Source organism: Coturnix japonica, chromosome 2 (genome assembly GCF_054131305.1).
Source record: "Coturnix japonica strain WE chromosome 2, WE-NBRP24, whole genome shotgun sequence".
In the NCBI taxonomy this organism is placed as follows: domain Eukaryota; kingdom Metazoa; phylum Chordata; class Aves; order Galliformes; family Phasianidae; genus Coturnix; species Coturnix japonica.
The window spans coordinates 28,576,204-28,593,618 of record NC_140664.1 but is presented as its reverse complement, the minus strand read 5'-3'; the positions used below and the strand labels follow the sequence as shown (position 1 = coordinate 28,593,618).

Genomic DNA, 17,415 nt, shown 5'->3' with positions numbered 1-17,415 from the left:
ATCAGAACCCTGTTATCGCAAAAAGATGGCATTATGGCTTCAGCGTGTGGCTAACTGCTGACACAGCTACCTACATACTCAGTCACTTGTTGCTTATATTGTACTAAAGAAGGGTGAACTCTTGAGATGCCTTAGTTGCTTGCATCAGTTAGAACCTCATTTGGTCTGTGGAAATGATGGATAAAGTAGTGATCCAAAATACTGTAATTAGTTTCCATTCTCTCTGCCTGAACTGAGTTATAGTAAAAATATTTTTTACAAGTGTGAAATAATTTTCTTTACTATGTACAATATTACCTAATGACTTAAAATAACTCTTGTAAGGTCTGTTGCATAGAAAATAGTTTATCGGGAAAAGTGACTATCTAGTACCTTGGACTATGATGAGATTTGTGTGGGTAAATGTATTTAAAAACACTGAAATTTTCTCACTCTTTCAAAGCATATTGAAACAGTACACTGTGTCTCATAATTGTTAGAATGGAAAACCACAACTTCACTGACTCCTTATTGGTCTGAATATATATTCATTGTTTTCTAGCGTTGAAAGCCTTGAAAAATGTGAAAGTACGTGGAAACGATTCTTCTTGTGGCCGAAGAAGACAGGTTTGTAATGCTTTCTAATCTAAATAGATGAAATGGATTTGTAGTGTAATAGAATCTTTTTCTAGCTGTAGTAGACTGAACTTTGAAAATGCCTGGGTTTAAGCTTCATGTTGTTCAGGCTTCACTGTAGCTTAAGTTTGCATTCCTATACTTTAAAAGAAGAAAGCATTTCTGTTGTCCTCTCAGTTATTATTGCTTGTAAGGCTGAAGTTTGATGTACATTACTAAAGCTAAGCCTGAGTCTTTTTTGTGAAGTTATATATGTACAAGTTTTATTATGATTAAGGTATTTGAGTTAAAGAAACCAAAATATCATTTGCCCGTAAAGTTTTGAACATCAAATATTATCTACCAATATGGAAGCTTAATGGAGATTTAGTAATTTTGAAATTCATAGAATCACAGAATCATGGAATTGCTCAAGTTGGAAAAGACTTCAAAGGTTAAGTCCAACTGCAGCCTAACCATACTACTCTAACTAACAACTTTCTGCTAAATCATGTCCCCAAGCACCACATCCAAACGGTTTGAAAACACATTCAGGGATGGTGACTCAACCACCTCCTTCAGGAGCCTATTCCTGTGCTTAACAGCCCTTTCTGTAAAGAAGTTTTTCCTGATATCCAGCCTAAACTTACTCTGGTTCAACTTGAGGCCATTTCCCTTTGTTCATCTGATGTAAAAACATATTTACTTGAGAAACTATTTGAATTATTGTAAGTGTAGTGAGAGGGTTTTTATAATGCTACATTTCAAAAAGTCTTTGAAATTCCCTTCACAGATAAGCATAATTCTTTGCATTACTTGAAAAAAGTTGTTAAATTCAGTAATGCTGTAATTCTGCAGGTAAACAGTACAGAAATGAGTGCCCTGATAGGAGTGAACTGGGGGGGGATGGCCTGCTAGAGAGAAGCTTTGCTGAGAGGGACCTGGGTGTCCTGGTGGACGACAGGTTGGCCATGAGCCAGTAGTGTGCCCTCGTGGCCAAAAAGGCCAATGGCATTCTGGGGTGCATTAAAAAGAGTGTGGTCAGCAGGTCAAGGGGAGGTGATCTTTCCCTTCTACTCTGCCCTGGTGAGGCCTCATCTGGGGTACTGTGTCCAGTTCTGGGCTCCCCAGTACAAAAAAGACAGGGATCTCTTGGAAAGTTCTGAGGAGAGCCACAAAGATGGAGAAGGGCCTGCAGCATCTCCCCTATGAGAAGGGACTAAGTGAACTGGGTCTGTTTTGCCTTGAGAAAAGAAGACTGAGAGGGGACCTGATCCAGGTCTATAAATATGAGGTGTGGGGGGTGAAGTGGCGAGGCCAGACTCTTTTCAGCAGTGTGTGGAGACAGGACAAGGGGAAACAGCCAGAAACTGGAGTGTAAGAAGTTCCACACGAATGTGCACAAGAACTTCTTTACAGTGAGGGTGACGGAGCACTGGAACAGGCTGCCCAGGGGGGTGGTGGAGTCTCCTTCTCTGGAGATATTCAAGACCCACCTGGACGCCTACCTGTGTGACGTGGTGTAGGGAACCTGCTTTGGCAGGGGGGTTGGGTTTGACCTTTGGAGGTCCCTTCCAACCCCTACAGTTCTGTGATTCTGTGAATTTGAAGTTGATTTTACTTTAGGAGTGAACTACAAACTGATCTTGTATATAGCCAATCTTTTCTTAGGGTTAGGTGATAAAGCATTTGAATTCAGTTAATACTAAATTGATTCCTCTGAGAGGTACCACTTTAGAGGTAACATGGAGTCTTTCTGCTGACAGTTTGCAGTGTTATCTGAACATATGTCCAAGTGAATACAAGTTATTTCATTCTTGTGTTCATCTTGACATGTCATTTTTCATACAGGGGAAGAGAATATGTTTCATCAATCTCATTACTAACATTAACATTGTATGTACAAACAAAGTATGTCTCATTACATACTAACATTGGATTACAGGCACGGAATTAATGGCAACGTTATAGTCACCTGCTTACTTATTCTGGTGGTTCCTGTGTAGTCAGCTACAGACCTAGGGCTTGCAGTCAAATCTCACTAGGAAATAAAAAAACACACTGTATTCTTTATCATTATATATCCAGCATTATTAGAAACATGAAATTATAGAAACTTAGCGAAAAGGGTATCTGATAGTAGTGAACACTTGAAAAACTTGTTTCTCTCAACAACTTATATATATGCATTTGATTTCTGCCTGATATATATGCCATACTAACAAGGCCTCTTAATATTGTATAGAAAGCAATGATAATGACTATTAATGGTAGCAGCACTTCTGCTTAATTGTGTGTTGTGTAAGGTTGTCCACATGCTTGAAAGAGTTCTGTGAATTGTGAATGTCAGAGCTGTTGACTTCTAGAATTTCTTTTTCCATCCAGTCCCTCTTTCAATGTTGGCATTGTTTGCACTTGTTTTGTGCAACATTTCACTGCAGTGGTTCGGTGCCTGTTTTCAGCCATTCATTTCTGTTTTCACTTAGCTGCAAACAACAGTCTGGAGTGCTGCTAAAAGGAAATGTTTTCTTGTTCCTAAAATAGGCTCTTATGGTCTGCAACTGTCAAAGAATTCAGGGAGCCCTTCATTCTCAACTTATTTTGTATATACGTGGCCAGTCCTTTAAGTTATCTAAAACAAGGCTGAAAAAATTCTTACATTCCTGAAAAAGAGTTTTCATTATTTAAAGATATATAGAGACAAATCAATACATCTAAACTTTGATGGAAAATGTCCAGAACAAAGTGAAATCTCAGAATGCTCAATCAAAGGGTAAACAATTGCTAGCGTTAAACTGACTGAAGAAATGTCAGTATCTGGTATGTTAGGGTACAAGTACATGATCTATCCAGCTAGAAGTGATCTGTTACTTAAAGGTTGTCCTGTACATATTCTAGTATTATTCCCCTGAATTACCCAGTATAGTCTTGAGGTCATCTTGAACTATTCTACACCTATTCTTTTTTCTTGTGTGGCCCTTCTGACAGCATTGTACACCTGCCTGAGTCCTGTTACGTACTTCAAAGATCCTTGGTTTTTCTTGCTGGAATGGATTGATGTGCTAAACACAGCACTTGCACACTTGTCCCACTGGTGTTTTGCACTTGAGGTGCATTCCAGTTTCCTCTTTCTTTCCCTCAGTTTTTATTGCTGGGCATATATATCATAGGGTATGGTCATTTTGGGTCACCTGTCCTGGCTGTGTCTCCTCCCATCTTCTGCATTCTCCTGGTTTGTTCACTAGAGGGCAGCATAAGAAGCAGGAAAGACTGACATTCGTATTATTAATACTGTTTTTGTCACCAGTCCTAAGTATAGCACCGTATCATCTACTACAAATAAAGTCAACTCTGTCTCACAAAATCTACACTGTTATACAACCTATTCTTCACCAAGCTTATTAGATAAGCAGAATATGGTAAGGATATTCAGATAAGGAGGGTCTAGAAAATACACACTTGTAAAAGTAACCAACCCCTTTCCTAATTAAAAGTTGCAAATGCTTAGTAATTAATGAGACCTGAAAAAGCCTGAGATGTGAACTGTTTTGTTTCTATGCATCAGTAAGCGTGAATGTGACTCAATGATCACTTGTCTGTGTAAACTTCACAGTGTTCTTCTGAGCAGAACTATTGACTGTTTCTGCTGTTTCATTGCAACTCTGAAATAAGACACTAAAATAATGCCAATAATGCCTAATAAATGCCAAAATAAGAGACCTTCATAGTTGGTTTTTCAGGACTTAAGCTCATGCCATGTGCAAACACACATGCATATATGATCTATGATCTTTTTATTACATACATGTGTTTTTGTGTTTTTTTTTTCTAATAAGGCTACAATTAAAAATATTTTTTTTTAATCAAGTATTAGACTTTAGTTTTCTTTGATGTCCACTCTTATAATTGTATTGAGATGTTTGTATTGAGAACCAACTGAGGAATAACTGCTACACTGGAGAGCTTCAGTGGAAGGAACTGCTTACAAATATGTAACTGCAAGTAATTTTCTCTCCTTTTGTGAGACAAATGGCTTCCCTTAACAATTAAAAAGCTTGTAGATCATGCCAGTGAGATGTAAATAGTAGACTTAGTAAGTGACCAAAAATCACAGAATTGCAAGGGCTGGAAGGGATCTCTAGTGATCATCGAGTCCAACCCCCCTGGCTCAAGCTGGTACCCTACCATAGGTTGCACAGGTAGGCATCCAGATGGGTCTTGAATATCACCATAGAAGGAGATTCCACCGCCTTTCTTGGCAACCTGTTCCAGTGCTCTGTCACCTTTACCATTAAGAAGTTCTTCTGCATGTTAGTCTGGAATTTCCTATGGTCAAGTTTTAGGCCATTACTCCTTGTCCTATTGCTGTGCACCAGTGAGAAGAGTGTGGCCTCATCCATTTGCTTCTCACCAAAAGGGAGATTTAAGTATATAGCTGTTAGCTGAGAATAGGGCTAATGTTGTTTTAAATGATGCCTGCTACTGCCTTGTAGTGCTTCTGTTGTAACCTTTCATGTTGTGTTTAGTGTTATTATGCTCAAAAGAAGTCAAAATGAGCCTACTGACAGCTAAAACATCTGTTGTGTAATAACCAGACAGTTATGTAAATACTTGCTTTAATGTTTACAATAAGTTTAGCTCTTACAAGAATATCTTTCTCTGTTCATATATCCTGTATTTTCTCTATTCTTCCCCTAGCCATGGACTCATGAAGAAGATAAGAAACTGAAATCAGGAGTAAGGGAGTTTGGAGTGGGCAATTGGACTAAAATTCTGATCCATGGTGACTTCAACAACAGAACCAGTGTCATGTTGAAAGATCGGTGGAGAACACTGTGCAAGCTCAAATAAGGTTATTTTTGTGCTTTCCCTACATAAGGACTCAGTCTAGATGTACAGAATGATGAATGTATAGTCTCAAGAGTATCCAAAAACTATTTCCTAAACATGAAAAAGGTGTAATAATGACTTAAAGTCTGGTCTTCTACCTGCATGCAAGATGTAGGTTCATTTATGCAACGTGGAAATGCTTAGAGTGATTATGTAGATAGGAGTCTTAAGTGGCAACATATTAATAGATGTTATTTAATGAAAAGTTGAGTGCACTGTATTTTTATAGGTTTTATCGGTGCGAGATTTTATATGCAGTCAAATAGAACTCTGTCATTTTGTTTTCTACTTATAGCTTATGCTAATCTGATTCACTTCACTTAGAAATTTTGGTCTGATCTCTTTCAGCAAGTTATACAAAAAATAGGTACATGTTGTCACTGCTCACCTAACAAACTACAGTTTTAGCCTCAGCAAAAGAAAGGAACATCCCACGTAGGTTTATATTTACAAGTAGTAAAAGTGCTACATATGTATTGGAGAGAAAATATGAGAATTTCTTATTTTTTGAATCAAGCTCAAGTTCTATGAAATAACTTTGAAAGTATTTATATTGGCATAATAACAGTTCTTATCTTGCAGAAGAGAGTGAAAAAGATGGCAGAAGCGATAGCGTGATGCTAGCTCCTAACATCTCTTACATCTAGGTCTTATGTTCCTTTCCTGAACAGTCCAAGTGGGGGACTCTGTTTTGGCAGTGATAGCACAGGCCATGAAACATGTTTCATCTGAGCTGTTGTCTCTGCAGTGCTAGCAAGCAAAGACACCCTCTTCTGGTTAGGTACCCACATAAAGGTTTCAGTTTATCACTAAACGTTCTGTTCCTGAGAGACCCTGAGATGTTTCAAGATTGTATGGAAGACAATCCCAGAACCTCAAAAAACACATCTGTTTTCCACTACTGTACTGGTGTGAATCTAGATACCAGGTATTGTAGCATTCTTACAGGCCTTTCTGCATTAAGGTTAAATAATGATCTGCCATTACAAAGGTTTGTCCTGTTCTGAATGCATACAGGACCTCAAACAGATCACCCTCCTAATTCCTGCCAACTGAGGCAACGTTTCTTCTTACAACTGTGCTAAGCAGTTGCTGTAAGGTTCCACAGATGCCCCGTGTCTTAACAATAAGTTTCCTCAGCCTTAAGGCATCATTGTTTTTTTTCTGTAAACCTGGTGAATCTCAGAATCTTGATAAAATACGGTTTATATACTTCAGCAAAGAATACTAGAGCAGCTGTAAGTGAGCAATTTAAAACAAAACCAAAATCACAGCACGGGTGTGCTAAGTGACAAAGCCTGCAGTGTGCCATCTCTTCAGTGCCATGACAATAATTCAACATGAACAATACGTAAGAAAACAAGGATTAGAGCTATGTGCGTAGCAGCCTTGCCTGTGTTCTAATACTGCAGGTTTCTGTATTACTCACTGCACATGAGCAGGTTTAACTAGTAGTAAGTGATATTTCTGACTTTTAGCCAGAGCTCTAGTTATGATTGTTTATTCCTGTATATAAGATTTTTTTTTAACTTTATTTTCTTTGGATTGTAGCTTACTAATTGCTGTAATAAAATCCTACTCAAGGCAGTTTACAATAAATATCATTCATTAAGGAAATGAGTCTCTTCAAGAGTTAAACACAAATCTTGTTTAGGTTTGTCTGCCATAAAATTCACATTGTATGCTAGTGATGTGAAGTTCTTAGCAAGGCTACTTCATTAGCAACACTAACTAGTCTCATGTTTTTATGAGGGTGGCAAAACAGGGGAGCTGCAATGCAGACAAAGAAATACTTACACATTCATACTATAAACAACTGTCTAGGTGATATTTGGAAGGAACAAAGGATCTAAACTGAAGTCTGGTTTTAGCTCTCAAACATTCATTTTTATTCACCCATTACAACTTAATGATGACAGTAACTATTTCCAGACTCGAATGTTTGGCTGGCTTGCTGCTGAATAGGATCTATGCCTGTATGCAGGAGTGTAGCCTGTAAAGAACAAGAACCTTAGGAAAAGAAGCTACTACAGTTAGAAACGTCGGCTCTTTAATCACAAAAGAGAAATATGGAAATTTGCTTACAGCATTCTAATACAACTGTCAGTCTTAGTGTTTTCTATTAAGGCAAAAAGAGTTCCAAAATATGCTTCTTCCCATAGTCCGACTCCTTTAACGTTCATTCAGTCTCCACAAAACACAGACAAAGATGTAGGCTTCTTGCCACTTATGCTGACTTTCTTAATTCTTTTTTCCTGATGCTGTTTAAAGGTCTTTTGAACTCTTATGTAAAAACAAAACTGTGCACAAGGGGACATGAGCACTGCTTCAGTTGCCGAATCTTCTTCCAGGTTCCTTGGCACTGAGAGTTGCCAACTGCTTCCCAGTGTAAGATTTTACCTCTGAAATGTGACAGTAAATGAGGGATAAAAAATTGGTGCAACCGAAAAAGAAGTGTGTTTAAGTTCAATAACGTCATTCAACAGAAGACTAGAATTAAGACTTTAATTAGCTCATCTTGGCCTTACAGTGCTTCTGCTGTCATGATACCTGCAAATATTCTAGAGCAGGCACTGTATTCCTTAGTATATGGGATGGTTGGTTGACTGAATGGTTACGTATGTATTGTGTAGCATCTTAATAAAGATATATGCTAAATAAAAAATCTGTGGCAAATAGTAAATGTCTTACTTCAGTATCACCATTCTAAAAACAATATATATAGTTTAAAGCCAAAATCTGATTTGGATTATGGTGGGAAGTACTTTTTTCTAAGTCCAAAGTTCTGTACTAGGTTCTAATACAGAAGAGACAGCAAAGAAAGGTTCTCTTTACCCATCTGCATTATGGCCATCTCCGGAACAACGGTGCGTGTCAGTGTTCATAGCTGGAGGCTGGCAAGCCACGCAAACAGTGTGTCCTTCTCGGAGGTACTGCATCCATCGAGCATACGGCCGGTTCTCCAAAGCGCAGTCGTGGGAAAGGGATTCTGTTTTAAATTCTACACAGTATCTGCTCGTAAGGGAGAGAATTAAGTTATCTACAGCAGGTAATGCACAATCTAGATGGAAATTTAAAACATATTTAGATGTCATTCAGGTGGAATTGAAGAAGTGCAAGTTTGATGACTTACAGCTAAAATGTTTGTTTCTGACCTTAACCTAATTAATGGGTTCTTAAAAACATTAAGCAAAATGCTTCTCATGTTCCACTCCCCTGCCCAGTACGTTGTGTTTTATCTCCCTTTCTGGTTGTGTTCCATATTCTTAAATTGCGTTAGAGAACATATCCCAGTAACCTGCTTTTTTTCCTTTCATGACTGCTAGAAGAGAAAAGTGGAAAAGAGGCTCCAAGAGTGCCCATAGGCATTGTTGTTCTGGGCAAAGCGTTTGAGCATTATGGAACACTGCTAGCATCCAAAAGAGATCTTCACTGCTTTTAGCCATTTTATTTGCTCAGAGATCCAATTTCTCAGGCTTAAACTTACGGATATATTCTGTTTTGGTTTAGTAGTAAGGATTTGCCTTCAGAAGTGTCTGTTCTCAAAGTTGCTGTGACCTCAATACCTAATTTGGGACAATTAGCAAGTAACAAAAAGCATCTAGAAAATGCAAATGAGCTGCAGGGTACAAAAGCAATACAAGCTGCAGCCTGTTGAATTATGGCAAATTCAATTACATTTTTCTCTGTAGACAGATATTGACTATGAAACAAGATGACATGCATGCACATGATGAATAGATTACCCAGTTTCCTTGTCAGAGGTCCGAGGGGAAGACGCTGCTCTCAGTTTTCTTTCTTTACCATATTCAGAGGTAGTTATGAAAGCAGGAACTGGGGAAGAAAGCAGTAAGGCAGCAAGACACAGCTGAGTCATATTTCAATCATTGTGACAGTGGATACATGAAGCAGGAACTTGTGGATGGTGATGCTGACAAACTTATTGAAATAGTGATAAAGGATTGGAAGCATCGGACCTCAGCCCCGTTCTCTCTGTATAACATATCATCTAGAAATGGCTCCCATCTAGTCCACAAGGAAACCGGATGGGCTGGAATATTACGATGAGCTCTGTTTCCTGTTTTGTACTGAACTTATGTTCTAACTTTGCAGAGAGATAACTTGACACTTAATGCAGGGCATAAATCAAGAAACTGAAGAAATGTGTGCAGCTCAATTGTCTATTTAATAGAAATTAATCAAAAGTGGGCAGCAACGTGACAGCAGAAAATAAGGATGGAGGTGTTCAGGCTCGATGGGGCCCTGGGCAAACTGATCCAGTGGGTGGCAACCCTGCCCACAGCAGTCGGCTTGGAACCAGATGATATTTTAGATCCCTTCCAAACTAAGTTACTCTGTGATTCTAAGTTGCATTTTCAATCAAATAACTGCAGATTGTGGCTTTTTTCAATTTCTTTATGCTAATGGGACCTATATGTAAAGGCTCTGACAGGGACAGGTGTCCAGATAAAGAGAGAATACCGTGTTCTTGTCCACAGTCCTGCCCCTGATAGGTCAGGTATTCCAAGCAGCCAGCCTTCTCCTCCAGAGCAGGACAAGGTTCCCCAGCATTTGTAGGTTCCTGTTGTACATAGCGCCTACGTATCCGCAGACTGGGTTTGCACTGTTCTGCACAGCCACTCCAATGACTCCACTCCCCCACGATGCATGGATGAGCTGAAAGGCAGCAGTAAACGCATAGCTAATAGTCAAGACTTCTGTTTGATCCTAATTGCTCTCCAAATCTTAAGTAATCCCACAGATGCAGCCCATGTGACCCCTGTGTCAAGAAGCTTTGCTATGACTGTGTGCTGTAACTGTAAGAGGCCATGCTTTTTACACTATTGTCTCAAAAGTTTGCTGAAATGGACAAGTTCAGGCAAATCCTGGCCAAGGTTCCAGGACTCCCTTTGTCTGAGACACACAGGAACCAAGGTTCGAGAAATCCCTTTGTTCAAGAGATGGACAAGTCTGGGAGCTATAAAAGAGAGATAAGATGCTGATTAATGGCCCTAAAGTGGTCTTTTTGTGTGGGCCTATCTCAAGGAAGATGGCCATCTCCGAGGAATTCACATGACTCTGACCCGAGCCTTCCAGAAATGTCACGAAGGCTGGGAAGAAGTAGGAAAAAAGGGCATGTACAAACCCCAAATTGAGGTTTTCTGACACCAGATGCCTCACTATGGAAACAAGGAGTTTTTCTGTCATCAGATGCCTCTCTATGTGAGCGCCTGCATGCTGAAGAAGATGCCTGCATGCTGAAGAACCTTTTAGGTAACTGACCTCATATTCCTCCACTGTCGTCCTACTGTTGCCTACTGTCCCTCCTGGGATTGCTGCTCGAGACTCTGCTTCTTGAGACCATGGTACTCCGACCGCCTTCTCTGCGCTGCACCGATCTGCTGCTTGTGGCCTGCTACTCTGCTGCTGCTCTCCCCTACCAACGTAACAACGTACTACGGGTCGCTGCTGCATCCAGGAGGTGACTATTCCCTGCTTTTAAGCAATTCTTGCCTCTTCTCCTCCTTTTTCTATCGCATACTTTCCCGTCCCCATCACCCTAATTTTGATATTCATCGCTCTCCCTTCCCCATCCCCTCAGTTGTCTATCATTTCTAATAAACTGGTCGGATCAACATTTGAATGCTCTTCTTCTTAATCTCATGCCGGGCATAACATATCAAAAGAACCTTTGCCTCACTCCTAAATTGGAGCGAGACAGTAACCCAGTCTAGTGGGTGGTGTCCCTGCCTATAGCAGGGGGTTGGAACAAGATGATCTTAAAGGACCCTTCCAGCCCAAACCATTCTATGATTCTATGATCTCCCCAGCCACAGAGGTGAGGTGGAAAGGTCTGTTGTTCCCGGGTCTTCTTCCTTTCTTAAAAATGGGGGTGATGTTTCCCCTTTTCCGGTCACTGGAGACTTCTACCCGAAGGGAGGTTGTAGTGAACTGGGAGTTGGCCTCTTCTGTCATGTAACAGTGACAGGGCTAGAGGGAATGGCTTTAAGTTGCATCAGGGGAGGTTCAGGATGGACATTAAGAAACACTACTTCTCTGAAAGAGTGTCTTAACCTACGCAGTGTAAACATAGACAATATGTCTGCTATCTTCCACGTAGATGTAAATAATCTTCACTAGAATAAAACGTTTTGTAGTCTGATTCCCAGAAAAGAGGTGATGGACACATTGTTCCTGAGTATAAAGCTCCGAGACAAGCAAATTTTCACTTTATTTGTCCATTAACCTCCCAGAACCAAACACAACAACCACATCACATGTCTTCACGAGTCTGAATTCCCCTTAACTTCACTTCCACAAGCCCCAGGTTTCAAAAACTGTGGCTAAACAACTTCATATTTAGTAGTCAAAGATAATACTGTAGCTCTTTAAAATGGTTCTGAGCACTGATCCCCCAGGGACTGCATGAGTATAATACTGGGGTGCTTAGTGACAGAATGAGTGCAGCTCTTCCAAGGAGGAACTCCATGTGCTCACAACCCATGGCAGGCAGAGCACTGAAAGTATAGGTAAGAAAAATGGCTCAAGCATGGGTGTCCATCAAGAAGACTCCTCTGAGGCCAAGCAATTGTTTCTCTACAAGAGCACTTAACTCGTGTCCTCCCAGGACATTTCACCAGAGCAGCAGCCCACCGCCAGCAGCCACCTTTCCTGAGAGCCATGTGGAAAGGTGACCCAGACAGACACATTCCTCTGGGCCATTTCCCTTCTTGTAAGCACATCTGTCTGCTACCCGCACACCATGGTCCTGGGTGAGCCAAGAAAGCCTTACCTCAGCCATGAAGTACTATGTACTAATCCATGCTGCTTCCCCTAACACCATTAGCTGATTTTGTCCTCTGACAGGCTTATTTTTTCAATTCAATTACAATTAACGTCATGTAATTGAAATACTATCAGAAGTAGTTTTATAAAAACCTGAACACATCTGTGTTAAAATTACAGTTTCTTATTGATTTGGAAATCCCCCAGTTCCTCAGTTGCAAATAGGCTTAAAATTACTTTTTAAGCAGTATGAATCACATTTTACTTTGCTTTCTCAGTCTTTTAAAGGTCTTCAGCAGGGAACTTTGGTAATACAAAATATACATAAATATATGTTATTATCAGTGGTTGGGATATCTGAAACTGGTTCTGAATTGTTTTGAATTAAGCCTCTCATTAACTATAGCTAAATGAAGCTTTTGCCTTTTCCATTAACATACAATGGGAATATATCACATGTTTTGAATCACATTTTTTCCTAAATTTCCCGATTACAACTTAAATCTTTACAGCTTCACCGTTAGTTTTGCTCTTTTATCAGTGTTGCAGGAAACCGATGGGATCAACGTAGTCATTCAGAAAAATAACGCACGCCCTCTTGGGCGTTGCCAGTATGAGACACTGGGAAGAAGCAATAAAATGCAATAACCTCTGGTGTTTGTGACTGGTTGTCCACCCAGATTAATCATCAGCATCCCCTGGCATTTGCTTCTACTTACTGATAAACACCTTCCCCAACAACCAGGGTATGATTTGTAGAACAGCAAAGGAAGCTGGGATGGGAGAAAGTGCATCAGACACTGCTTCATCAGGCACTCCAGCCTCGTGCTCCAGCACCTCTAGAGCCCTCAGGTTGTACCCCAAAGCACATCACACATTCTTTGAGACCATAAAAGTAATGTGTCTTTTTATTTAATTATACAAGCGTTAACGTTGGTGCTTCCCACAGCTTAACGCCACCCAGAGTGCAGGATACAGCCGTCATCTAGCCTGGCTTCCTTATCTGCTGACTCTGTTCCAAGCTGGCTATTAATGACCTGCAGAAGTAAGAATTTCCATGTAATTTTAATCCCACATTAGCACCCTCGCATGCAGATAACATCAAGGCTGCATCACATTTTCCACACAGAAAACTCCCAAAGGGATTTAGCAGCTGCATAACAAATAAAGGGATGACTTTATGTCTTCCTGGAATTAAACCAAGCTGATGGTGAAACACTGGTCATCTGTAGCAATATATGGCGATTTTATGTTCATAGAGATTTAGAACAAGAAGTCTGAATTGCCTCAGTCATGTGAAATAATAAGAAAACTGGGTTGCTAGAATGGAATTGAGCCAGAGGGATAATAGTCATGTCACTTGCAGTCAATACCCAGACATCATTAAGGGACAGTACATCAATTTTGTGCCTCACTGGAAAGATGTCAAGTTCTCCAGCACAACAGAGAAACTGGTCCCAAAGCTGACATATGAGGAATGGTGCCATCTCTTGAAATAAAATAAGTAAAATAAATTATCACAGACCCAAATCTACGTCTTCGTGTTCTCTGTCTGTTTTCACTGGTCCACTTTAACCAACCCAACACTGACAGATGATCATTCACTGAAAGAATGAGGACTAATTTGGAAGAGAAGGATACAAGACAAAGGAATGTGAAAGATGAGATGTGTGCTCAGGTACCTACCAAAATGTGCATGCTAATGAGGGGCTCATTGCTTTGCTGTCCTATGAAGCATAACTTCAGTGCTCATGACTTTTATATATATATATAATATATATATATATATATATATATAAAAGTATATAAAAGAATATATATATATAAGTCATAGATTTTTTTTCTGAGTTGCTCTGTATTTAATTTTCTCCCATCTCTTTACTCATTACAGCATCTTCACTGAGTCACTGCAAAACATGCATCGTAACATGTACAGGTCTGTGGATTTTCTTAGAGTAATCATTTCCATACGAGTGACATGGTCATTCTTTTTTCAGGCTTTCTCATTGGACAGTATTGACAAAAAGTCTTTGTTCATCGCTAGAACTATAAGGAAATTTTAAAAGAAGTGTAAGGAAATTTGCTTTAAAAACTGCTGGCCATAGGTTTGGCAGCCCCCAGACTCCCACTGAGCCATCTATTTATAAAGGCAAAGAATGACTTCTAGGCACGAGAAAATTCTACCATAGTGTTGGCAGAACTCCCTGCCTTCCATTGGTTTCTAATGTTTCGGAGCACTGCTTTTGCATGATTCCTTGATCAAATATATTTGAGGATTGAAAGGTATTTTATACTTTCCTCAAATACTCTGTCCTGTAAAGTACTTGCAGACTGATTAAATGTCATTTCTGCTTGTGCTTTAGTCATGGTGAACAGGATGAGAAATAAAGCTGTAGCACAAGAACAGCTGGCCACCTCTCAGGGCTGCCAAAATGCTGTCCCTCCACACTCACAAACGTCCTGCTGCCCATGGCTGCACAAGTATTGGTGCTCATGGAGCCAGGCAACAAGGGATTTAGACCAGTCAGAAAAAGACACAGCAACAAATAGCATCAGCTTCCCGAACTGGCCCAGAGATCTCCACTCTAGTGCAGACAGACAGACAGGCAGAGACAGACGGACAGACTCTGCGAGGCTCTCTGAAGTCTCACTAGGACCTTGCCTTCCTGCCCAGACCCAGAGAACCCACTGTCCCTAAGGGGTATTGATCAAAGGCAGCACAAACGCATCACACACTGGGCTCAAGACAAAAAATACCACATTGATAAATAACAAGGTACCCGACTGGAGTTGTGGAAGGAAAACTGTCCCACCAGAGCTGAGCCCGCTGACACAGCCCAACCTGCAGCACCGCAGTGCCCATGTGATGGCCTGACAGATACAGGCTGGCACAACTCCAGCCAGCTCAGAAGAGCCGCCAGCCTGCCTGAGGCCTCGCTGTGTGCCACAACACGAGGGCATGCCCTGTGTATGGCAGGGCAGAAGCCGACCACCTCCACTCATGTGGGCAGCAGTGCTTGGGCAGCCCGGCCTCCCCTTGCCAGCTCCTGCCCCCATAAACGGGGCCTCTCTCTGGGCTTCCCCAAGATGTTTGCTGTTTGTTTGGCAGCACGTGAAGAATCAGCTCAGCAACACAGCAGTCCTGTGTCCCCACTCTAATGGCTGTGCGCTGGGGATGAGTGTGAGCAAGAAGGAGCACTGCGTTCTAGAGGGAAAACAACGTCTGACAGCGGAGCTCAGGCAGAGCTGCCCCACAGACCTGTACAGCACACAGTGTGGCAGCCCTGCAACAAGGCTCCTCATCGAGCCTTGCTTTCTCCCAGCCGTGCCCTCGCCCCTGGGCTGCTGACAGCAGGGACCGACGTGCCCCTTACAGCCCCTAGAGGCTGCCACACACGCAGCCCGCGGAGCCCCAGCGGGCAGCCCACTCACGGCTGATCCCACCCGGGGCACGGGACGGGGCCGACCCGCGGCACTTACCCGGACACGCGTGGCCGTGGTCGTGGCAGCAGTCTCGGGTGCGTCGGCATTCTCCGTCGCAATAGCAGGTCCCGTAGCCCCCGTCCTCCCTCCAGCCGCTGCTGACACACGCCGCATCCCGGCCCTGGCAGCAGCGCTCCGAGCAGCTCCCGTCGGCCTCGGACAGCAGCCGGCACAGCAGCCCCAGACACAGCGCTCCGCTCAGAAACGCGAAGCCCATATCCCCGACGGCCTCCACCGACACCCGGCAGCGCGGGGCGGGCTGGGCAGGCGGGCGGGCGGCAGAGCGGGGGGGTGGCGGCCGGGGAGTCTCTGCCCGGCCCTCCCTGCCCCGACTAAGGAGGCTGCGGGCGCTGTGCGAAGCGGAGGTGATTGAAAGGCGTGGGGCTGTAGTGCGTGTCGCTGGGGGGCCAACCTTGATAGTGACCTGCAAAGCGGTGTACCGCGCTGAACCGTCCTGCTCAGCCATGGCCCTGCATAGAATAGTCAACGTCATAGAATCACACAAGGGTTAGAAAGGACCTTAGCGACCACCACCCAGTTCTAACCCCCTGCCATGGGCTGGTTGCCACCCACCAGCTCAGGCTGACCAGGGCTCCATCCAGCCTGGCCCTGAGCACCACCAGGGATGGGGGCATCTATGCCTCCTCAAGGCTATGGCCTCATCAATCCCTGAGTGAATAATTTCTTCTAAAGCCACTCTCTTTCACTGTAAAGCCATTATTCCTTAGGCTATCAGACACTTGCAGATAAAAGAGTCCCTCCCCATCTTTCCTGTAGATCCTTTCCAAGTACTGAAAGGCCTCATGGAGGTCTCTCTAGAGCCTTCTCTTCAACCTAAACAAGTCCAGCACCCACAGCCTGTCTTCGCAGGAGATGTGCTGCAGCCCTTTGATCATCATCAGGGCTCTCCTAAAAACCAACTCCAACATGTCCACATCTTTCTCATGCCGGTGGCCACAGGTCTGGAGGCAGTGTTATAGATAAGGCCACACAAGGGCAAACTAGAGGGGGGCAATCACCTCCTTCACCCTGCACCCCTCTTTTGATGCAGTTCAGGATACTGCTGGTCTTCTGGGCTGCAAGTACACACTGCTGGCTCACGTCAGGCTTTTCATCTACTGGGGCCCCCAAGTCCTTCTCTGTCTCTGGGCTTCTCTGTCCTCACACAGACTGGATAAGTTTGAGATAGCACAGACCTGGGTGCAGCACCTTGCACTTCACCTTGCTGAACCGCATGTTGTTCCCTCTGGGTGGCATCCCTTACCTCCAGCATGTCAGTATCACAGGGCCATGGAATAACTGGAGGCTGGAAGGGATCTCTAGAGGTGAGATGTTCTAGCTCATTGCTCAAACAGCGCCACTTAGAGCAGGTTGCCCAGGAAATTAAGTTATGCTTGCCAAGCGACATCCCTCAAAGCAATATCATATGCAGACACAGTGATGACCTTTGTAGTGGTGTCCCCATCTGTACTGATACATGCTGCAGTGTCCCACACAGCTGTAGCCCACTTTGTCCCACTGACATGTCCCACAGGTCCCACACAGCAATGACACACACCACAGGGACCTACAGTGGCAACCCACAGTGTTCTCCGCAGCAATGTCCTGCACAAAGCAAGGTCCCACACTGTACTTACTCCCACAGCTACGTCCCTCACAGCA

The 17,415-nt window shown here is 42.7% G+C and overlaps 2 protein-coding genes across 8 annotated transcripts in view; one reads left to right on the top strand and one right to left on the bottom strand.

Moving 5' to 3' along the window:
* TERF1 (telomeric repeat binding factor 1) overlaps positions 1 to 8,149 on the top strand; it is a 22,061-nt gene extending 13,912 nt beyond the window's left edge. For 5 of the 6 annotated variants that reach the window (XR_004306252.2, XR_014943334.1, XR_014943335.1 and 2 more), the window contains 2 exons: positions 542 to 606; positions 5,293 to 8,149. Coding sequence is in view for 2 of the 6 variants with exons in the window: in XM_015855774.3 (XP_015711260.1) it covers positions 542 to 606; positions 5,293 to 5,445 (218 nt within the window). In the remaining 4 variants the exon portion in view is untranslated. Of the gene's footprint in view, positions 1 to 541; positions 607 to 5,292 lie in introns of those variants that run through there. The other variant, XR_014943336.1, reaches the window with a different exon arrangement.
* Positions 7,350 to 17,415, bottom strand: SBSPON (somatomedin B and thrombospondin type 1 domain containing). Of its 2 annotated transcripts, none has more exons than XM_015855771.3 (6): positions 17,391 to 17,415; positions 15,751 to 16,223; positions 9,967 to 10,161; positions 9,231 to 9,318; positions 8,320 to 8,496; positions 7,350 to 7,886 (listed from the first exon to the last, which is right to left on the bottom strand). In XM_015855771.3, exons 2-6 carry the CDS (start codon positions 16,217 to 16,219, stop codon positions 7,769 to 7,771), a joined length of 1,047 nt encoding a protein of 348 aa, XP_015711257.1. In that variant the 5' UTR covers positions 16,220 to 16,223; positions 17,391 to 17,415; the 3' UTR covers positions 7,350 to 7,768. The 2 variants fall into 2 exon arrangements, with proteins under 2 accessions (XP_015711257.1, XP_032298652.1); XM_032442761.2 differs by lacking the exon at positions 17,391 to 17,415 and adding an exon at positions 17,325 to 17,343.